Source organism: Hoplias malabaricus, chromosome 3, assembly GCF_029633855.1.
Source record: "Hoplias malabaricus isolate fHopMal1 chromosome 3, fHopMal1.hap1, whole genome shotgun sequence".
NCBI classification, from domain to species: Eukaryota; Metazoa; Chordata; class Actinopteri; order Characiformes; family Erythrinidae; genus Hoplias; species Hoplias malabaricus.
The window spans coordinates 55,192,153-55,216,771 of record NC_089802.1 but is presented as its reverse complement, the minus strand read 5'-3'; the positions used below and the strand labels follow the sequence as shown (position 1 = coordinate 55,216,771).

At 39.4% G+C, this 24,619-nt stretch overlaps 1 protein-coding gene across 1 annotated transcript; it reads left to right on the top strand.

Moving 5' to 3' along the window:
* The first annotated feature begins 17,320 nt into the window (after positions 1-17,320).
* rgs4 (regulator of G protein signaling 4) lies at positions 17,321-20,603 on the top strand. Its single transcript, XM_066663520.1, has 5 exons — positions 17,321-17,424; positions 17,852-17,962; positions 18,454-18,515; positions 19,171-19,334; positions 19,547-20,603. The coding sequence occupies exons 1-5, from the start codon at positions 17,381-17,383 to the stop codon at positions 19,790-19,792; spliced, it is 627 nt and encodes a 208-aa protein (XP_066519617.1). The 5' UTR covers positions 17,321-17,380; the 3' UTR covers positions 19,793-20,603.
* The last annotated feature ends 4,016 nt before the right edge of the window (positions 20,604-24,619 follow it).

Here is a 24,619-nt window from a genome sequence, read left to right as displayed (position 1 = left end):
AGTCCAGTTTATTGTCAATGTGTACGCCAAGATATTTATAGTCCTCCACAATGTCCACATTGACCCCCCTGATGGACACAGGGGTCACCGGCGTTTTGTCCCTCCTCAGGTCCACCACCAGCTCCTTTGTCTTTGTCACGTTGAGCTGCAGATGGTTCAGCTCACACCACGCAACAAAGTCGTTCACCGTCTCCCTGTACTCATCCTCATCACCCCTGCTGATACATCCAACAAGTGCAGAGTCATCAGAAAACTTCTGGAGGTGGCAAGTCTCTGTGCAGTAGTTGAAATCAGTGGTGTAGAGGGTGAAGAGGAAGGGAGAGAGGACAGTTCCCTGCGGGGCTCCAGTATTGCTGACCACTCTGTCTGACACACAGTGCTGCAGACGTACATACTGTGGTCTGCCAGTCAGGTAGTCAACAATCCAGGACACGAGGGGGGCGTCTACCTGCATCGCATTCATCTTGTCACCCAGAAGAGCAGGCTGAATGGTGTTAAACGCACTGGAGAAGTCAAAAAACATGACCCTCACAGTGCCGCCTGGCTTATCCAGGTGAGCATACGCTCGGTTCAACAGGTAGATGATGGCATCCTCAACCCCCAGACGAGGCTGGTAGGCGAACTGGAGGGGGTCTAGAAGTGGCTGGACCATGGGCCGGAGGTGATCCAGGACAAGTCTCTCCATGGTCTTCATGATGTGGGACGTCAGTGCCACCGGCCTGTAGTCCTTGATGTCACTGGGCCGCGGAGTCTTTGGCACAGGAACAATGCAAGACGTCTTCCACATCACCGGGACCCTCTGGAGACTCAGGCTCATGTTGAAGACATGTTGCAGGACTCCACAAAGTTGGGTGGCACAGGCTTTAAGCACCCTGGGGGGAACACCATCAGGGCCTGCAGCCTTGTTCGTGTGGACCCCCCCCCCCGCAACACACACACACATACCCCCCAGATCTCAGATCTGGTCACTATGTGATCTATTAAGATCCATTAGAGCTATTATGTGCCTATGTCTAGGTAATTTTATTAAACATTAAACTGACGTCTACAGTGCCAGTGTTCAAAAGGGTACAACTGAAGGTTTTGGAGGTAAGACATAAATACTAAGCTGTGGCTACAGAAACTGAAATTTTAAAATAGACTTTCTGTTTCTGTTTAACAGAACGTTAAAAATTCATTCATTCATTCATTATCTGTAACCGCTTATCCAGTTCAGGGTCGCGGTGGGTCCAGAGCCTACCTGGAATCATTGGGCGCAAGGCGGGAATACACCCTGGAGGGGGCCAGAACGTTAAACAGAAAGTTTAAAATAATGTTTCTAGGTTTTTAGTTGCATTTTCTGTTCATATCATAAAACTTGTCTCAGTTTTGATTTTGGTTCCTTGATATATTTTGCAGTTGTGTTGTTGTTAGCAATTTAATTCATTTTTGTAATTGGAGTCTTGCCACTGTTTAACAATGAAACTGTCATACTGAAGTGAATGACCTGACTGGTGCTTTTTCTTCTGAAATTAAGGCAGATTAACATCATGTTTGTATCCAGTGATGTGATGCTTTGAGTTCTAAACTCACTGCCCTCTCAGTATCCTCTGCCTTTTCCCACCCAGCTGTCTCCTCAAACCACAGAACTGCAGTGTGATTGGTGGATGATTTTTTTCTCCTCAAGACCTCCATGGGCTCCCTCTGTCAGCTATTTCGGCTTCTGCCTCAGTGTGACACAGGATTTTAAATGCATGCCTATTGGCTTAGCATTGAATTGGACAAGCTGTATTGCTGATTCAGAGATTATACAGGACTGCTTGGTAAAGTATTCCATATTGGCCTTTAAAGAAAATGTGTAGTCATTGTAAATCCCTGTTTGAAGGCTATTGTCTGTAATGCATAGGAATTAATATGAGATTATATTATATGTTTAGAGATTGTAGACACTTTGTCTGATAATATTCAGGTGCTTTATGCTTTATTGTTATACAGAAACCTTGTATAATGTTTAAAGACAAGAGTTTTCAATAGAATGAGTCACTCTGGAGCAGTTGCACATGAATCAATATCACCATGCCCAATAAAGATGGCAGAATTGGGCTGAGCGGCATTATTACTTCACTCTGTGCTGATTTGTTCTGGTGTACTAATAATCCCTAACATCTCTAATGCTTATGTGGCTTAAAGCAATCAAACCCTAACAGTAATGTTTCAACTTGTAGTGTAAGGAATCAGGAGCTCTTTCAGCTTTAAACACAGCTTTAAAGCTTTTACACTTTAAACTTGGTATCAAATCCATTTTGCTAGATAGCTGTATAGTGTGATAAAAAATCTAGAGACATCTGGAATATGTTAAATATGTGAGAATGATTTTAATTGTGTGGCAGTAATTGATGTGAATAACTGCTCTATTAAATAGCTATATCTATTAATAAAAGCTATTCTGGCAGTGCAGTTTGACTCACTGTCTGGTGTATTCTTTTATCTTTATCATTTAGCTTCATGCTGTCAGTGGCTTGAGCTAATATTGCCCTGAAATGACCACATTAGCATAAAATGGAAAAATGAGCCATCATTGAGAGTGAAAAATAAAAACTAAATTATACTCTTTAAAGGCATATCTTACCAAACCAAACTTTTAACATATAGCTACACAGCAACCTTTTGAAATCAATCAATTCCACCTTCAGACAATATTAAAACCTTCATCTGTGCTGTCATTTTTCATTGTACTTGGAAATACGGACTTATTCACTTTCATTAATTCATTCATCTTCTGTAACCACATTATCCTTGTCAGGGTCGCAGTGGGTCCAGAGCCAACCCAGAGTCATTGGGCACTAGACAGGAACACACCCTAGACATGGCGCCAGTCCATCACAGGGCAGCACACACTCACCCGCTCCTGACGTCAGAAGATGACATATTCACCTTGTGAAGAGTTGCTAATATTTAAACTATTATGCTTGCCATACCACAGATCTGGACCTATCCGAACTCTCAAACTTGAAAAGGGTCTCTCCACCCTGGAGGAACAGGGCTACCTTGGCCTTAAGGCGAGAGGATGCCTTAATCACTTAAGGGCAAGGCTGCCTTTTTGCTCTAGGTTGGAGTTTCTATCAAAAGAGGAGTCCCTTTCACCAATGATTCCAACTGTGACAAAAATATTTGCGTACAGCCATTTTTATTTGTTCACCAAATTCGTAACAGGAACAAATACATAGAATTATACAAATAGCTTTATTCATGGTGCTTAAGAAGTTTGGACAATTTCACTTAAAAAAAACAATCCTTCTCTAATTTTGTAACTTCAAGACGAACGTAATTCTAGCTTCCAATCTCTGCTGTTCAGTGATGGAGTGAGAGTGACCATTTTCAGCATTGTTCTGTTGTCGCAACACTCTGCAGTGTGTTGATGATACTCGACAGACTGGCTTTTCTGAATTCTAAAGAATATAGTGTTTATGTAAATTTAGGTGAAAGGCATTGCAAAGCTGAACTTGAATTGGATTTAGACATGAATTATTCCTAACTGAGAGCCTTTAAAGGGAACATCTAAGATTGTGGGGAAACGCAGCTCTAAGCTCCACATTTTTTAATGTGGAACGGTATGTTTGAGAAGAAAAATGATTGTTGATATTACGTGGATGAAGTTTAACTTGTCTGACTTCAACGTTTAACTTGTCTTACTTCACCGTTTGAATTACCACAGTAACTCATTTGTAACTCAAGTTACAACTGTAGCACTTTTGGTAAAGCAGTTAGCCGTCTCCTGAGTTTGGAGACATTTTCACCTTAAGTGAAACGAAAGAGCAAAAATAAGTCAATATTACCCACCTATATCCAATTCTCATTCCGGTTTGTGCTTTTCAACGTTTGGAGTTCTTTTCCGTTGTGTAAGCAGATGCTTCTGCCAGGAGCAGAGAGAGAGAGAGAGAGAGAGAGAGAGGGGTGGGGAGGGGGGTGCATGATGGCGGGGGACTAACATAGCGGACCAAGCCAGTTTGGATTGTCCATTCATTTACAGACACTGGGGTTTTGTAAACACATTACTTAAAAACTAGTGAATGGTGAGGAAATATCTGAATTTTATATGTATATAAATATATATAAAAAAGTGCATTTTGATTACAGTCATGATCTACGACTTTAACTGAGAGCAGGTCAGTTACAGTCTCTCAAACTGAAACAGTTGGGTTTTGTGAATTAATTTGAATTTGCTGTGAAATGGCAATAATAATCAATAATTAAAATAAAAATAATCAATAGAAAATCTTCTGAGTTTAAAGAAGTGTAAAACTTTCCAACATTTTGTCCACATTTCTCCCCAAAAATGCAGATGAAGCCACTGTTATATTACAAAAAAAACTCCATTTATGTTCAATGATGTAATAGATTAGGGGGAACATTTCACAATCCTATGAAATTTGATTAAATGTTGTCTTGACTCATCTGGTATGATAGCTGCACAGTGACCTACTTTTTACCCTCTTGCTCACTACAACACCTAGTCACATAATGACACTAATCTGAGAGACTGAAGAATAGCACATGCTTCCTTAAAGACACGTGAATCCAGCCAGTGATTCTTTTCAAAATGCTACCAACACAATATCACTGGACACGTCCTGCTTGGAGTAGAACACTAATTGTTCAGTAATGTTGTTATAGTCAAACTATGTGACATGATCTGTTTACATCATTTGTGCTCAGGCAGTTTAAAAGTGTATACTGGCCAAACAAGATAATGACAACATATGTACAATGTACTTCAGCCGGAAAAAAATATAGTTTGATATGACATGACAATATGAACATGAAGGAGCTATGGACCTTAGAACATGAAATATCTTGACTGTGCTTGTCCATGTCTGTTTGTGTAAAGAAACACTGTGCACAGCTGATCTCTTAGTAAAACGGACACATTCTGTCTCTGCACTGGTTCTTCTGAGAAGTTTTAATAATGTGAGGGGGACAGACAGCACGCAGGATCCTTGTTACCCACACACATACACAGAGAGAGAGTGAGTGAGTGAGAGTGAGAGAGAGAGAGAGAGCAAAACACACCAGGTTGGAGATGAAAGGAGTCAATGCATCCTTAAGCAACATCTGGTCAGATATGAATCTGTTCTTTACAGCAGAGCACGTAGCACCACACACCCACCCACACACACACACACACACACACACACTTATACAGCTATGTTTTCCATTGTCAATATGTAGGTTCATACACATATTTAACTTATCTACACTATTTGAAAATATAAGGTCAAATACAGTTCAAAAGAAAAAGTAACCCTGACAAGTAAAATGATTTTTTATTATTATTATTAATTTAATTTATTTTCTTTTGGATTTCCCATTGCTTGCTATAATAATTAATTAAAAAAATTAATTAATTCCTTCATTCATTGTCTGAAACCACTTATCCAGTTCAGGGTTGAGGTGGGTCAGGATCACTGGGCGCAGTGTGGGAACACACCCTGGAGGGAGCACAATCCTTCGCAGGGCGACACGCACACACACACATTCAGTCACACACTCACACCTAAGGACACTTTTGAGTCACCAATCCACCTACCAACGTGTGTCTTTAGACCCTGGGAGGAAACCAGAGCACCCGGAGAAAACCCACGTGGACACAGGAAGAACACACCAAACTCCTCGCAGACAGTCACACAAACCCACAACCCCATGACCATTTGGGGCTGTGTGACAGAGTTACTACCTGCTGCGCCACCTTGCCACCGTATGTATAAATTTGAAATAAAAATGACAATTTACCCCCACCGGCCACTTTTGTAAGTACATATACTTTGTATCTACACTCACTGTACATTTTATCTGCCCCATTGGCCATACAGGAGCACTTTCATGTTGCTCTACAAACTTTTTTAGCCCCCTTTCAGGACCTCACAAAGCAGGTATCATTTTGGTGGTGGATCATTCTCAGCGTTGTAGTGACACTGAAATGTTGGCGGTCTGTTAGTGTGCATTGTGCTGGTACGTGTGGATCAGACACAGCAGGGCACAGCAGAGTCACTGTCCACTCTGTTGGACACACCTACCTCATTGGTTTACCTTGTAGATGTAAAGTCAGAGACAGTAGGTTATCTGTTGGCTAGATAATTTTGGTTGGTGGACTATTGTCAGTTTAACAGTGATTATTAAAGGTTTGAAAACTTCAGCAGCACTGCTGTGTCTGATCCATCAGCACAACCCAAGTTAAAATTAAGTATAGTTCAATGTACCCAAAACATGATTTATTATCAGTACACATACATTTTAACAGACACTAATACACCACCACCATGCTTATGTCACTGTAACACTGAGAATGATGTACCACCTGCTCTGTAGTGGTCCTGACCATTAAAGAACAGGTTGAAAGGAAGACAACAAACATATGCACAGAGTCAGACTAATGTATGTAAAAGGAACTAAGTGCTCTTTTGTGGTAAGAAGAGCTGATAAAAACTGGCAGTGAAGAAACAAGGTAGACGTAAAATGAGAGTGTGTATGAGAAGTATATATATATATAGCCTACAAAATGCCTGATAAATACATACACATACACACACACACACACACACACACAGAAACAGTTGATATTTGTAATAACAGGCCTTCATCATTTTCATTCCTTTAAACCTGAGGAGGATCTATAGAGTCGAGGCATCCTGATTCAGACCCCGTTCTTGATGAAGTGCTCTTCATTCTAAACTCTCCACAGTGACTGACATTTCTAAGAAAAGGAAACAAATTGCTACCCACAGCTCTGGGGCTCACAATGACAAAATCAATTTGTCTTCTGATAGATATGGAATAAAAGGTCTCATAAAAGTCAAAGGAGTGTCTGAAGCTGGAAGTGTAGAGCGCCAGACATATGTCTATTTTACAGCTCTTCTGTCTCTCCACCCGAGTTAGTTATCAGTCTTACAGACACGCTGGACTTTGGCCCCCAATATGAGACAGATCTTCAGGCTTTTATCAGCTCTGCTCCCTCTCCTGCTGACCTGCAATAACACTAAACTGTAAATGTGAAGGTCTGAGAGTATACTATGGCCTCAGCGTGTTGGTAAATACAGGATTTCTGGGAGTCACTGTGTTGTACCAGGATCTGTTTTTATCAAAACAGAGTGTAATGTTTTGCCTCTATGTGGAGTCGTGTATGTACTTAAACACAGTGATGAATCATTTTCTCAATGAAAGATTTCATTAAGAAAAATAAAAAATTTCAGTGTGTGTGTGTGTGTGTGTATATACATTACTATGCAGTAGTCTTAGGCACCTAAGATAATTATACATATTTAAACTAATGCCTTCTCAGTAAGTGTGGTGCTTGTATAAAGTTATATATAATCACAGTAAATACAAAAAATAATAATAATATCAAACATATAAATATAAGATTATTGTGTTTTTCTATAAAGTAGTTGGTTTGAGTGAGTTTGAAGAACAATGTTTTGTTCAGATTTTCCTTGATTGCATTAATTTGTTACAGCACACGTTATTTAAAATCATTATTTATTACCCAGTAAAACTATGTATTGGATATAATCTCAATAATACGGACTGCAACGAGGAGAGATTTTGAAAAAGTTAAACCAACACATTCACACACAGAGTATCACACTGGAATAATGTTGTTTGGTTTAATTCTAATGTTGGGTGTTATTTGTTGTTTGCTTGTTTTTTTGCAAATGAACACTTACTGCTCCGACAAACAGCTTTTTACATCTCATAATCTCGGGTGCCCAAAACATTTGCAAAGTATATGTACTCTGATCAGCCATAACTTTAGGACCAATTCAATTCTACACTCACTCACTCTCCACGGAGGCAGCTGTGGCCTAGAGGTTAGAAAAGTGAGCTTGAGTGCCTTTTTCAGTGCCCTTGAGCAAGGCACCTAAACCCCAAACTGCTCCCCGGGTGCTGGGGTGGAGCACACTAGTGTGTTTGTGTGTTCACTACCAAGGATGGGTCAAATGCAGGGGATCAATGAGCATTTGTAACTCATACCAGTGCAACATGTACACACTTAAACACCACGTCAGTGCTGCTGCAGTGCTGAGAACAATACACCATCCAAGTGTCATACCTGCTCAGTGGTGGTCTTCTGATTTCCAAACTCCAGGTGCTTACAATTGTGGTTTGATTACAGCAAAGCCTTTTACTTGGTGTATCTTATAAAGAATTGGTGACAAATGGCTGTTTATTGTATTTATTTATCTTTCATACCATAATCCTCGGTCCTCATCCAGAGTTTGTCACTGTTCCAGTTCTTTGGAACATTTTTAATTATTGTTGTAACTGCAGCCAGAATGTGGAATTTAAAAAAATGGACAAATATATTATGCTTGGTCATGATTGTGTGTTACATATCGGTGAGTACTAAAGTATGTTGAATCTCTAGGATTAACCGTTCATTTGAATGCGAAATTAGAGTCTGGTGTTTCCAGTCAGTGGAGTGACACTCAGTTGTGAATGGATGCTCAGTTGTATTTAAAAAAATGTTGATAATGCTCCAGGTCGCTATTGCCTCTTTCACACATGAACTCTGGAGAATCTCTAGAGACGCTCTGTATTATTGGGTCCAGAGATGTCCTGGAGTGGACACATGCAGCTCCCAGCTGGATATTTTCTGCGTCAGGGACGCCCTCGCAGCAGGAAAATGAAACATGTGCATGGTGCAGCGCCTGTGCAGCACGTGCAGAGAAACTTAGGAACTTTCCCCGTTCTGTTTTCACACGCGCTGACTCAGACTTTACCTGTGTTTATACTAGGATGCTACCAGGATAAAGTCCAGGACAAATGTTGCGTTCACACATACAGCTCCTCTGGGTAAACTCTGGAACATTTCTCATAATTTGGACAATTTTTGATGGTTAACTGGTCTATTATAGGGCATCTAATTCAAGGGACAGTCAAGTAGTAGAAGCAGTGTGTCTGTGTGTGTGTGTGTGTGTATTCCTTCCATGTAATCTGTACAGGTGTCCAATCTTTAAAATTACATTCCAGACCAAGGTGGAGTCAGGTTGATGGAGGAAGTGGTAAACATACTCACACAGCTCCTGAATGCTGGAAAATCTACAGCAGTCTGCAACAACATGTAAGAATGTGCTCTCTTCCTGCCTTTACACAGCTGTAAGGCAATCACTAGACATTATGGCCCTGATAAAGCTTGATTTAGCTACTCCTTACTCAGGCAGATTCTAAGCCTTGTGTTTCTGCATGTCACATAATGATCTGCTCTCTCTCTCTCTCTCTCTCTCTCTCTCTCTCTCTCTCTCTCTCTCTCTCTCTCTCTTTCTCATTCTCTCACTGATAAAATCAAGCTCCTGAAGAGCAGCTGTTTCTCACTCATGCTGGACTGTGTACAAATAGCTTACAGAGTCCCAGTGAAAAGCTCTGCTGATAGACACACAGCATCCACACAAAACAACTCACCTGTGCACCTTCTGAAGACGGGACACAAAAACAATAGTTGTCTGATTGTCCTTTGAATTCAACTTTATGTAATCCGTGAACAAATCAGTGATTAGCATCTGTACTCAGGTTTGTTACCTTCTGTCTCATGTTTTATGACTTCCCCTTTTATCTAAAACCAACAGTGTTCCACATGAATCACGTCTCATTCGTCTGTCTCCCTTAAATAGATTGTAACAGTTAGAGGTGGGCAATATGATATCAAATATCGTTATCATGATAAGTTTTGACAAATAACATCACTGTCCAGAAATATGTATGTCCAAAGTGGTAACTTAAAAAAAGAGACAAAAGTGTTCTTAAATTAGACTGTATAGTTTATACAAAGAAATGCACATATTATAAGTCATCTAAGATCTGAAAGAATGGAGATAAATAGTGTTCATTAGTCACTGAATATATTCTTTTGATCATTCATTCATTCATTGTCTGTAACTGCTTATCCAGTTCAGGATCACAGTGGGTCTGGAGCCTACCCGGAATCACTGGGCACAAGACAGGAACACACTCTGCCCTGTCCTTCATAGTCATTTACAGACACTTTTGAGTCACCAATCCACCTACCAACGTGTGTTTTTGGGCCGTGGGAGGAAGCCGGAGCACCCAGAGGAAACCCACACAGACAAAGGGAGAACACACAAATTCCTTACAGACAGTCACCTGGAACAGGACTTGAACCCACAATTTCCAGGTCCCTAACTGTGGCACTACCGGTTGAACCACCCGCTCCACGCTCTTTTGATCATATAGAATTAATTAATTAATTAATTAATTGACTGTAATCTCTTATTTAATTCAAGGTTGCGGTGGGTTTTCAGAGCCTACCTGGAATCACTGGGAGCAAGGCAGGAACACTCCCTGGAGGGGCACCAGTACTTCTCAGGCTCTCATACTCACACCTATGAACATTTTTGAGTAGCCAGTCCACCTACCAACTTGTTTTTGGATCATATTACAGTGAATTTTTCTCAGTGTCATCAACTGTTGGTGCACAATGTTGCTGGTGCTCTGTTTTTAATTCTAATTTTTGGCATAATTTGGAAACTCCAGTTTCCAAACATAAAACGTACATTACTACATTAACATCCACTCAAAATGTACATTTCCTAAAGTAAGTTAAAACAGAATGTAAAGTTATACCTTAGGTGATGCAAGGTTTGTTTCCATAGCAACTGTATAGGAAATGAACCTTATGGCACAAACTCCCTCATCTGGAAGTGATCTGGGCTGCTTTACCAATAGCTGAGGTGTGTTTGAATGAAGTGATCATAAAGTCGAGATGTGGATTCGTGCAGTGGCATTAATAATGCAGTGTGTGCGTGAAGACGAACGAGCTCAAACTCACTTTTTCTTTGATCAGTTCACTGGATCTGCTTCGATTTAACAGTAATCTTAGCAGGGCACATGAAACGTTCTATCGTGCCCATATTAATTCACTTCCCATGTGTCAAATGAAGCTTGGACCACATCCAGTCCTAGATCTTAATTGATTCAATTTCAGTTGAATCTTGGTACACAGTGAACTCTTTCTGGAAGCCCCAGTGTAACGGGGTTCCTCTGTTTCTGCTTGAGATCAGTGGGCAGCTACAGTAAGCAGAAGTTCCCATGTAAACACAGGGCTTGCCAGAAATCAATGGCATGTTCAGGTTCATGCACAGACAGAGACCATGACGTGCAGATGCTCAGTTCCTCCATCCTGGGACAGGATTAAGTGTCCTTTTTACAAAACAGTCCTTTTCATTAATTCACCCAGTGTTTACTCAAACAGCCATCGGTCATTGCCACCAAAATAGAAAACAACATTTATAACAGTGATTGTCTTACTTTTTCCATTTTGTTTTTTTTTTATAAAGCAAAGTGTGCATGAGAAAAATATGAAATGTCTTTGTTGACGTATTTGTTGACGTTGAATGACCTAGTTTAAGCTAAACAAAAGGGGCTCCTCCACATGGGGCAGCCATATTTTAAATAGATTTAAAATTACTTTACTACAAAATGGCTGATATATCCACAATACAGTAATGGCTCCAAAAAAATAATAAAATAATTAAATATATAAAATTTAATAAAATAAAATAATAAAAAGACAGCTCTTTTAGCAGAGAGAGAGTTACACAGAAAATGGCAGCCCGTTATAAACAACTTGAACTGGTTTTTAGATGCAGGGCATCTAAACCTCTACAATGTTTGTATAAATTCCACCGAACAGCATAAATTGAAATGAGTTGCTCTGGAACAGCAGTCATGTGCCCAATACAAAGTGTGGATTAGAAAGATATACAATTTCCCCAGTATTGGGATGTTAAGCAATGTAACTGTGTTCTCAGAAGTGAGGGAGCACCATCAAACTTTGGGATGAATCTAGTGTAATGCCTTTTCAGAAGATTAACAGCTGTTACTGAAAAAGGGAAAGAGGGACAAATGCCCTGTTGATAACCTTGATTTCCAAAGACATTTTGGATGAGTGTATAGAATGAGTGTTTGTTGAGTAATACTGAATAGAGGTATTATTTACTTCAGATCATGAGGTAACACAAGAACCTAGACGAGAAAGGGGTACTTAGAGGATAACACCATTTTCAGCAATTAGAAATTACAGGTAATGGAAGGCAATACATGAATATCTGCTCCAGATATGACCTGTTTACATTGTGTACATCTACCCCATGGAAAACCTGGACAAGTTAGCCATTAGTGCTGCATTTCTCTGTGCACCGGCAGCACCTTTCACTCTCTCATCTGGCCAGTGCCATCAGATAGCAATTTTGGAAATAGGCCCCATTCTCCTGGGCTGCACCATTTTCTCTCTCTCCGTTCCAGGCGTACAGCCAACTTTTAAGCATCTGCATATGCGTGTTAAAAAGGTATTCAGAGGTAGAAAGCCTTGTGCATTTTCCTTCCTCAATGAGGCACACTGATTTTTTTTGGATGGCAGTTGAAAGGCAATGTTAAAACCTTATAGTTGATCATTCTGGACTGAAGAAAATAGGGGGTATAGATGATTTGATGGAGTTCAGCACTAATAGCTCCACAGCTATTAGAATGGGATTATGTAAGATTCTATTTGTCATGGAAATATTTCCATTGGTTCAATGCGTGAATGTGAGCATCTGAACCATGACTGCTTTAATCCCAGTGTGATTCATTTTTAATAGCACTATACAAACTCCCACATTATAAGCTCACAATAAGTGATTAATTTAGGGCGCCTTAGGCCAGTCTCCCATATCCAGGTCCAGGCTTAAAACTTCAATAAATGTTATTTTTCAATAGGGAATCATTTGGCTTTTGTGTTTTTGTCTGTATGCTACATACAAGCACAGGTCTACCACTGTGAGTGCAAAGATGCAAAGCAAAACAAGCGCAATATGGTTCAATATCTCAGGAGACATAGGTTCAATATAGATTTTTATTGTTTTTTCAATTTCCTCATAACCAGTTCCAGCATAGTGAGCATATATGTCATCATTCATCAGTTTTGCAACCCTCTGTGAAAAAGGCTGCTGTCTGCTATGTTCGTAAAGCTTTTCAGAGCATTTCTCCACACGTAGAAAAGGAAGATTTCCTCTCTGATTTTGTCTAGAGACAGAGACCCTGCCATCCTCCTTACTAATGAGAACACAAAGAATCTCTACGACATAGAGCTGTGTACAAAGGTTTGGGGGCACCCAGTCTAATGATAGGTTTTTGTTGATTTTGTTAGTGAAAATTAAGTAGGACATTCTCCACAGGAAGCAGACTTGAATATTGACTGGGTTTGGGCAAATTTCCTGAGTTGAACATATCAGTGGGAAAAAAAAAAAAAAAAGTAAAATACCTAACTGCTTATTTTCACAAAATGTGATCAGGGATGCTCTACAGTTTGTGCATAACAATACATGGCACTGAACTATCTTACATACCTCTAGTGAAACAGCAGATACACACCAAAACATATGCAAATGGCTGTAGGTATATTAGAACTGTACTAACAGTTCAACACTGCGGAGCTGAAAGAATGTCGAGCTGTCAGGAAGCTGGTAACAAGACAATGGAAGAGATAAGAACAACAAAAAAATCTGCAAATCAAGAAAAAGTCACAGAGTTTTACACAGTATTTGGCAAGAGTTTATCAGGTGTGGCAGGAGGACAGTAGATAGATAGAATGTTCTCACCAAGGGGTTACATGCTCTGAGTCACATCTGGGATCAGGTGATGGATGATAAGGCACTGACTGGGGGAAGGTGGAAGGTTCCAGCTCTGTGCATGAGCTTTAGCATGAGATTGATTTTGACCTCTTCTCTGACCCATCTCACATTTAGTGCACTTATCAGTGCAGACCCAGTGACCAATTGACAAAACTACACCACAGGCTTAACATGGCTGATAGGGCTCAAGCTGATGGCATTAGCTGGAGAGACTGGAAAAATATGGGGCACGAAAACTTTTGAATCAGTATTACGACTGTCTCTTCATATTATAACAAACTGGCATTTAATAAGAAACATTAATCAGAAGCAGAAATAGAATCTCAATTGGTTTATAGGCCAAGTAAGATATCATTTACAAGGAATTTGACTTGGCAGGCAAATTGGTCTGTGCTTAAGAGCAGTACAGAGTGGGCAGTAAAATGATCCAGACCAATCCTGCAGGAACCTGAATGCTACTTTTCCTACAACAAGAACATTGTTTGTTTGTGTGTGTGTATAAATATATATATATTTTTATAAATACTGTGTATATTTTTTTCCAGAGTTAATTTTATTGTGCTGCTTGACTTGTGACACACTCATAATAATATGAAGGTATAAATTGGAGCATTGCATACCGTACAATAAACATCAGACTGTTTATTACATGTTGTGAAAGAAAAGATTAAATGACTGAACTGAATATCCTGTGTTAATATTTACCACAAAATGATTCTTGTGAGTTTAGTATCTTGGTAATTCATTTGCTAAGGATTAACACTTGTGGGACGGGGTGGTAATACAGGCATGTACAGTACATTGCGTTCTCAAATAAAATTACAGCAATGTGAAAGAAACTATCCTCAGGTCACTTTAGGACTGAGGGCTTTTTCAAACACCCTTATGTAGAGTGGTTCTCTTTTCAACAGCATCATTTCCTCCATGTGTGAATCATTGAGCAGGTCCATTCAGGAGAAATCTCAGCTTATTTATGTACACTTATTGGAGGCTCAGGATAATGACCTCATCTGTAGGTGCCACAGCCTGCGTACCTTACATTACACTGTCAACTTTCCCTCAAGGCCAAAGGCAAAGGACAATGTTGAGGCCATTTGTCACGTTCTATGAGTCTTTCATTCTGTCACAGACTGGTTCTGAGTGGTCAGTGAGGGCAGAACATTCTTAAAAGAACCTTAGCGAGTTAACAAATATTACACCCATAACCACTGATACATAAAGACTTAAATACAGAGCATACACAATGATGTCATACATTTTTAAAATTATTATATTTTCAACAAAAAACATTTTGCATGGCTCCAGTACTTTAGTCCGTAGTCTGTGTGAGAGCTATTGTTAATTGCACAGCACTGTTATTTCAACTATGGGAAAACAAGTAGTTTGTGAAAGGTTTTATAATAATGCTCACTTTGTGAAATATACAATTTATATTATCCCCATTAAATGATCCCCTTTAAATGTCTATTATTACGGGGAAACGCTATTCTCTGCTTTGTTTATGTTCAGAAGTTCCGCTTTTATTAAGGTGAAACAGTATGTTTGAAGGGAAACATAAATTTGTATGTGGCTTTTCAACTTGTTCATCTTGCCTGTATTCACCACAGAACCTAATTTGTAAATTGAGTTGTTTAGTTTTGTAGCACGTTCAGTTCATGCACTTCATGCATTCTCTTGAATTTAAAGTAAGAAAAAAAGTCAATATTATCCATTTGTAGAGCAGGAATAGAGCAATATCCTCATCTCAGTTCACGCATTTCAACATTTGGGGGGCTCTTTCTTGTCTAAAATTTTCTGCCAAGAAAAGTGAGAGAAAGCTGAGCATACTGGAATGACACCCTTTAGAGATTTTTTTTAATCCATTTACAGACTCTGAGGGGTAGTATACACATTAGATCAGTTTTGAGTATGCAACACGACTGGAGAGCTAACAAATGGTGAAGAAGCATCTTCAGAATATTATAGTGTCTTTATTAATATTGCGAATGTCGCCTTTAATTCTGATTAGCTATAAGAGCTCAAATAGTATTTTTCTGCACCTTTGTTTGTGAGGAAACCCACATCAGCAGGAGTTTGCATATTTTAATCTGAGGAATTAAATAGTTTATTTTTAAATGGTGAGGTGCTATACAATTTGAAATTCATTTATTATTGATTGATTTAGTTAAAATAAAACAATATTACAGGCTGAAGAAAGCAAAGTCAACAGAGCTTCTGAATTAATTCGCATTTGTGTTATCTTCAGCTGTACAAACTTAATAAGTGACAGCCACTTAACATTTGCAGAAGTTCTATTTTTGTCTGGTTCATAATGTTATGTGCAGAATTTGATATCTGTGCAGAATATGTCTGTTGCAGACATTCAAAGCAAACGACATACATTGTTCATGACCTTGTAAGAAAAGTTTTCCCTTGGAAGTTTTTTGGACACCTAAAACTTTAAAGATTGGACTATTTGGACATCCTGAATATGTTCTCACATCAGCAGTAGGGTTGTTGCTGTGTTTACAGACACATTACATCTTTATGTACATTATGGGGCCTTTATCTGTGCATTAAGGACCAAAACTGGAATACTGGAATGCAACCTGCGAGTTTAACTTCCTTGAACTCAAATGCATCAAAAAATACACGTGCTCTTCTCTGTCCGAACAGTTTTAATTTCTCCTGGCACGTGGGGTGCCTTGTTGTAGCCTACAGCTCTGGAAATGTAGTGTGACCTAATAAGTACATGATGATGCACTATGAATATACGCACTACCAGAACATGCTTTACTGCGTTCCTTCGCTTCGGACTTTCCAAAACAAGGGCCTGGAACCATGGATGTGGGTGTGCGTGTGTTTGTGTATGCTTTTCTGAATGACGTATTAAACATAAACGTGAATATATTTTAGAACTGACTGCCATTTTTATACGTTTGCCATGGTCATAAATTACTTTACACAAGAGGGAAAGACCTGTTGCGCTGTTTTCAGGTGTAAACCTGTCAAAAAGACAAGAACTTTACGTGTAATCAGTTGATCCATAGGACAATTTCATTGCTCAAATGCTGCTCATTAAATGCTCAGGAGGCTTCTACTACAGTTCCTCAGAAGAAATGCATTAGATGAAAAGGAGACATTTCTGAGGTGCCTCTTGTCAAGACAAAATGTTAACAGTTATTTACAGCAACAAAATGTTCATAGTCCGAGATGAGGTCTTTTCTTGAATTCTGTTGTAGATATACGAGTGGTATTGGATCAGACCGTCTGAGACTTTACTGAGATCTCTACTATAGCTCAAGACGAAATAAACGTGAGACCCCTGGGCTCTTCTTCTCTAGACAAATGTCTGGGTAGCAGCTAGTTTTCTTTCCACCTAAAGGAGAAATTACAAAAATATGAAGGAGATACAAAATATCTTTGTATTTAAAAAATGTTCAACAGAATCCTATGGGCAAAAGTACACATAAAAATAATGTGCAAAATGATTTATTGTTTTTTTCTAAATCAATGTAATACCAATGTATAATCCCTCTCTCTCTTTCTGTCCCTCTCTCACACACACACACACACATTTACACTTGGCACTGCACTGTGATTGGCTAGCTTTGCTGCAGTCAGGGCTGAGGGGGTATAAAACAAGATCTAGAGGAGGAGACTGCACTAAGACAGTTAGGATCCTTTCCTTATACACGCTCACTCTCTCTGGTGGTTGGACTTTTCTTCTCACCGTCAGCATGTGTAAGGGACTCGCAGCCCTACCTGCAACCTGCTTAAAAAGGTAGGCAGCTCATGAAATCTCCATGACGACAGCCACTGGATTTATACCTGGATATATAACTTATTTTAGATGACTGATGAATATTTAATACTTACTCTATGGAACAGAGGACTATTGGCAACACATGGGCTCACTGAGTAGACAATGTGACAGTTATGAACATTTACTAATAAAGAAAAACCCTGCTTTCCTGTGTAGTTCTTTATTAAGAAATGCTTAAAATTATCACATGTTCTACTCAATAAAGGAATAAATTGTTTTTCAGTTTATACAAGTTCTATTAAAAATGTATCTAATTAAAAAATAGAGACTAATAGATTTATCTAAATGAAACTTAATTTAAATGAATTTGAACATTTCTCAAATTAAACTTATCTTACCCCTAATTTCTTTTTCTGTGGTTTCATTGACTCATTGTCTCCCGCAGCGCCAAAGACATAAAGCACAAGATCGGGTTCCTGCTTCAGAAGCCTGAGCCAATTCAAGAGCAAAAGCTTGCTAAAGAGAAGGAGAAAGAAAAGGCCACAGCGGTGAAAAGGTGAGGATTAAAACAAAGGTTAAATTGCCACATAGGGCAATAGTGCAATGCAAACTCAGATCTATGTGATTGCTGACATAATGACACCTCAATGCTAGGTTCAGGCAAAGAGTGTAACAATTATTGTACAAATATTGTCAGTGTCAAAAAACAAATTTTCATGTAAATCAATAACAAATGTGTATATATATATATATATTTTTTTTTTTCTACAAATGTGTCTTTTTTCTTTTATTATTTATCTTGTGCCTGAGCACAGCACCTACATTTTATAACAAACTGACCGATACAAATTCTTCAAAAGGATTGTAAAATCTCATTACACAGATTTAAATTTAAATTGTAAATCTAAACCATTTTTGTGGCATTGGTTTTCTTTTTATTATTATATTAAAAAATGAACTTATACATGAAATTATTAGATGTCATGTAAAACAGAGCAGTAACAATGAAATTTTTTAATAAAACGTTGCATTTTCTGTGTTTTTTAGTATTTCACCTGTGGATGTGCAGAAATGGAAAACATCATTTAATAACCTGATGAAAAATGATGGTAAGTGTCATATACACAGGATTACAGGAAACTTGAATTTATTGATTAGAGAGGGTTTTCTGGTCACCTGAGAGGTGACGATGGTTGGAAAAAACATGAAGAGAGCAGGTGTTGATTAATTTGAGTCTCCTATTCATTGTCATGGTGCCCTTGACACATTTCATGTTCCTGTTTTAAGGGAGCGTGTATGTGTGTGTGTGTGTGTATATATTTGTGTGTGTGTGACTCAGCCAGCCTTGCGGCTGTTTTCTCAGGCTTCTGAAACGTGTGCTACGTGTCCACAGCATGCCCCTGGTGGCCCCCAAAGAGTCTGCATGTTCTGCACTGTTAGGCCCTCAAGGGTCAACCACCAGAGGGACAGAGCTGAGGAGCCGTGGCTTTCTGAGAATCTGTGTGGACCTTGGCCACTGACCCCTACATATCTAAACATCCTTGGGGGCCAAGATCCTACCCCCACCCCCCCCATCCCTAGACTTTTAAAGCAGACACTCAGGGCAAAGTCCATTTATATGACGTAAGATTTTACAATTGGGCTTGAGTTAATGGAAAGTCCGGCTCCTCTGCTGAGATAGGGCTGAGATAGACATCACGTAGACAGGTGTAATTGAATAACTGGACACAGCAGATAATTTCCACATCTATTTCTTTTCTCCAGTGGGACGCACTGCCTTTACAGTCTTCCTGACGTCGGAGTTCAGTCAGGAGAACATGGAGTTCTGGTTAGCCTGTGAGGACTTCAAAAGGGCACCCACCAAACAGTTGGAAGCGAAGGCCAAGCAGATCTTTGAGATGTACGTCGACATCGATTCTCCCAAAGAGGTGAGTTGCCAGCTCTGCTCATGTGCAAAAGCTCATGTGGTTTAGAGTAAAAAGCATGTGAGCCACTACGATGAACACTTTGGAAATTTCACAAAAAAGGTCCTTTGACCAGCGATGCCAAATCTTTTGCACACAGTCACATGTTTAAAGAATAACTTTCAGCATTTCAGATGTCTGGCTCTTAAATATGTCTTCTTTATTAAACTCCTCAGGTCAACCTGGACTCTGCAACAAGACAGGAAACCAGGAGAAACCTGGAGAAATGTGACATGACGTGTTTTGACGAAGCTCAGAATAAGGTCTTCACGTTGATGGAAAATGACTCGTACAGACGATTTTTAAGGTCTAAACTGTTCCTAGACCTGTGCCAGGGGGCCCAGGAGGAGAAACATTGTGGCATGGAGAGGAAAAGCACCCTTCCTGAGTGCAGCCAGCATCTCCTGTCTCACTGTGCTTAAACCTTGTAAAACCTTGTAATACCAACTCCCTCAGAGGTGCAACATTTACGCCGACAACCGAGGAACCATTTTCCTTCTGTGAGGAGAGCCATTAAAGGCTTGAGCCAGCGCTTATCAAGCTCCACGAGCCCCAGGCAGAATCCATGGATCAGGACGTATTTCCATTGTTTTCTCAGCTGTGCTTTTGTGGCTTTAATTCTTTTTGCAGTTTGACAAAATCGCTCACAAATTCCTGTGATGACTGAGTCTGTTTCTCAACTTTTACTGTTGGTGCACACCATTTTTAGGCCGTTTCAAACTCAGTAGAAAAAGAGAAATTGTCCACTTTTTAAGCCTATTCCATTACGCCTTGTAAATAAACGAATATACTTTGAATGACTGAGTTTACAATGAACTGACTGTTACAGGCTGGAGAAGAAGCTCAGTAGCTTTGTTCAATTTGCATGTGTCTGAGTCTGAAGAAAAATGTATAAACTGTACTGAGGAAAAACCTCATCACACTCACACTCTTTGTCTCCATTCATCATTCTCAATATTGTGAGGTAATTGGTGTTAGATTTGTTGCTTGTTGAAAGTTTAACAAAAAGACAAAATATATGTGATCCATATGCCAAACCAATGTGATAAGCTGTATTTACAGAACGATGTGTTGTTTCAAAGTGCTGTGAATTCTAACCTTTCTTCTGTCCTTCTCTTGTAATGCCACTTTTCATTCTTACCTATTAGAATAAATGGCTAACCATCATTTGTTTACATATTTGTTTACTTACATTATGTATTGCCAATATTTATTGTGATATTTATGAATAAAAAAAGACATATAATTAAAAATGGTCTCTGACGTGCTTCAGGTGCAGAATGTGTCCTCAAAAGTTGCCAACGTGTGTTTTATAAAGGGACACAGTGCTAATGATGCTATGCAGAGTCAAACTTTCTGGAGCATTTTGTGAAACGAGTGAGTGAGCAACAAGCCAATTCCATCTAAAAAAGGATATAAATGGTATTTCTCCAGTTCCTTCAGGTATTGTACGGTGTCAAAACTAACATTAAGATTTAATTTGACACAATTTGCAAAGTACTGAAGTCCACACAATCCTACAACTGGTTTATTTTTAAATTAGATAAGAAGCTACCTTATACTTTGTTTTCTATTACTTTGAATAGTGTACCTACAGCTTACAACGGGTGACTGCAATATTTAGCTAAACTGAACATGTGCATATTTCACAGTTAATCAGAAAAACCAAAACAACTAGTCTGTGTGACCTCAGAGAAAACTTGAACGTTGATTGTACTGTTTGAGAAAAATGATGTTGATGTATTTACAGGAATGACAATAGTGGGCAATTTTAGTCTCATATCTCAAGTGCTTAACTACTATTAGACACCAAACATATTTTAGCTGATCAACTACATATGGGGACGAATTATGGAAATTATATTTTCCCACAGATTTTAGGGCAGCACAGTGGCACAACAAAAGGTAGAGTCGCTGTCACACAGCTCCAGGGACCTGGACTTGTGAGTTTGAGCCCCACTATGGGTGACTGCATGTGAGGAGTTTGGTGTGTTCTCCCTGTGTCCGCATGGGTTTCCTCAGGGCACTCCAGTTTCCTCCCACGGTCCAAAATCATAAGTTGGTATGTAGATTGGCGACTCTGAAGATTTTCCATAGATGTGAGTGTGTACCTGGCCACTGGAATGCATCACGTCGTAGTGCCTGTTGCACAAAATTCTGTTACCGTCGAGTTCTGTGACCATAGAAGGTATTACTTAAGGCCATAGCCTTGGCACAGGGTATCACAATTTCTGACAGCTGCCGTCAGAATTTGTGAGCCCCACTGAATCTCCATATAAACCTTATAAACATTCATGTTAAAGTACATTTATGTAATTAATATCCAGTGGGGTCACAAATTCTGATGACAGCTGTCAGAAATTGTGATCCTTATGGAAGATATGAAGCAGCGCCTTCTACGGTCACAGAACTCAATGGTCACAGAATTCGGTGTAACACAGGTCCCAAAGCCTGGATTATGGAAGTGGTTGAGCCACTGTTGCAACCCCTGATGGGAAGGAGCAGCTGAAAGAAGAAAGAAGATATTTTCCCACAAATGTTAATAAAACACTCCATACTTGTACATTTATTTTTAAACATAGTTCTTCAAAGAACTATCCACTAAAATCTCTTCAGGGAACCAGAGCTGCTCTTCTAAAGTCTGTTTCACTCCAAAGCACCATCTTTTGAAAAAGAGCAACATAAACCAACAGTGGCTAATTCAGGGAACTGAATAGTAATAATACTGTATCACAATTTTTTTTTTGTCCAGTTCAGACTGGGACACACACACAATTAATTCTAAAACACAATGATTATTTTCGTTCTTTCCATGGCTTTTCCTTTGGTTATTTGCCCACCCCTATGGTCATGTGCTCAAAATATTTTCAATTTACAAGCTAATTCATTGACATACTGTGGAAAATATGAGCCCTTAAACAACCTCAAACAAAATATTGCCTCTCACTCTTTGTCAGGAATCACGGATGTCGGATGCACACGCTAATAACACAGCCGTTTATTTTAACAAGATATAACAAAAGCAAAGACAAACAATGGTGGAGATAGACAGACTCGATAACAACAACAGAAAACTGCGAAGACAGACAAACTAGACCAGTTGACTTGACAAATTGAACGAATAATAGTAAAGACAGACTAGACTTGGAAAACTTGACATGGGAAAACAAAACGAGAAACAGCAGAGACAGACTAAAGAGCTAAGCAATACAAACCTTGACCTAGCGAGCTAAACAGAGACCTAGACTAGTGATACCGATTCAGAGGAACCTAAACTAGAGACAGATACATAAGAAATCTAGACTGGGAGACAGACCAGGACAGGGAATTACTTACTGACTAGAGACAGAGGGAAATACTGACAGAGACCATTCATTCATTCATTATCTGTAACCGCTTATCCAATTCAGGGTCGCGATGGTTCCAGAGTCTACCTAGAATCATTGGGCGCAAGGCGGGAATACACCCTGGAGGGCAACACAGGCACACACCTACGGATACTTTTTGAGTCACCAATCCACCTACGAATGTGTGTTTTTGGACTGTGGGAGGAAACCCACACGGACACGGGGAGAACACACCAACACCTCACAAACAGTCACCCGGAGCGGGAATCGAACCCACAACCCCCTGGAGCTGTGTGAGTGCGACACTACCTGCTGTGCCACCGTGCCGCCCTGACAGAAACCAGAGACAGGGAAATGCTAACAGACAAACCAAACAAGTGCACGAAGCACAAGGAAGGAACAGACGGCCATACAGACAAGTGAAATACAAGCAAATGTCCAACAAACAGGAAGTGACACAAGGGAACTTAAATACATGACACAGACAAGACACACCTGGAACAGATAACGAGGGGGACAGATTACCAACGAGACTGACGAGGACGAGGACGGAGACACGAACAATAACAAACAAAGCCATATGCCAAGAAAGCACATGGCGGAGAAAACAAACACAGAACGTGACACTCTTCAAATAAATAAACATGCTTCTTGAACGTATATGGATATTTGGGATATATTATTCACTATTAATATTATTTACAAACCACCTGTCATAAATACATAGATCAAAGCAGTTTTACACTCTTAGAGCAAAATCACCGGGGATACCTCATGGGTACCTATTAAGCCCTACTGAGTTATACATTTATTTATCTATTTTTACATTTTCTTTGAGCACCATATTTTGACTTTCTGTCTTTATATTATTTTTTTATTTTTAAAGGCATTTATTTTTGGTAAAAGTTATAAATATTCCCTTATTCCCATATTACAAAATGTATTTAAATTAAACAATTGATACTTTAGAATACTGTTGTACCTTTGTGGGCAAATTTATACAGTAGATTGATGAACAAATAGGGATGCGGACCAAGAACCTTTCAATTACAGCTGAAAGACAATAAATCCTTCACTGGATTTTCCCTGAAACTTAAATCACATTTAAATTAAATAATTAATTCAAGTCCAAGTGTTCTCCACAAGGGAAAGTAGTAGCGGTTGAAAATACATGAATTGTACTTTCGCAAGTCCAGTGTTAAATACTGAGTCCTGTCTTTTATTATGGTGATTTCTTCATCAAATTTCACAGTTGTTCCCAAGGGATTTTTTAGACTTTTTGGCTTACATTAGATATAAAGTATAAATACAGATGTGGACTTGTACAACAAAGAATGACTCACAGTCAGTATTCATAAATCTGATTAAATATAATTCTTGGCTTAAGAATGCCACTGATTTCATACCCATGATTTATATTTATTTATAAAGTTGTGTATTGTTTCTTGTAAATAGTTGGATGGCCTTGAAACTGGTTAATTAACATGGAAGTGGAAAAATTCCAACAAAACTACTCATATTTCTTAAGCAAAATAAGTGTAGTGTCGCAGTCACACAACTCCAGGAACCTGGAGGTTGTGGGTTCGATTCCCGCTCCGATTCCCGCTCACCTGTCTGTGAGGAATTGGTGTGCTCTCCCCGTGTCCGCGTGGGTTTCCTCCGGGTTCTGCGGTTTTGTCCCACAGTCCAAAAACACACGTTGGTAGGTGGCTTGGCGACTCAAAAGTGTGCGTAGGTGTGAGTGTATGAGTGAATGTGTGTGTGTGTGTTGCCCTGAGAAGGACTGGCGCCCACTCCAGGGTGTGTTCCTGCCTTGTGCCCAATGATTCCAGGTAGGCTCTGGACCCACCACGACCCTGAACTGGATAAGTGGTTACAGACAATGAATGAATTAAAATCCTA

Bases quoted from the DNA above. Each gene is read 5' to 3' on its own strand.
- rgs4 (XM_066663520.1), top strand. From the start codon at position 17,381: ATGTGTAAGGGACTCGCAGCCCTACCTGCAACCTGCTTAAAAAG. The intron at 17,425-17,851 runs GTAGGCAGCTCA...TGTCTCCCGCAG, and splicing joins CCTGCAACCTGCTTAAAAAG to CGCCAAAGACATAAAGCACA. The intron at 19,335-19,546 runs GTGAGTTGCCAG...TAAACTCCTCAG, and splicing joins ACATCGATTCTCCCAAAGAG to GTCAACCTGGACTCTGCAAC.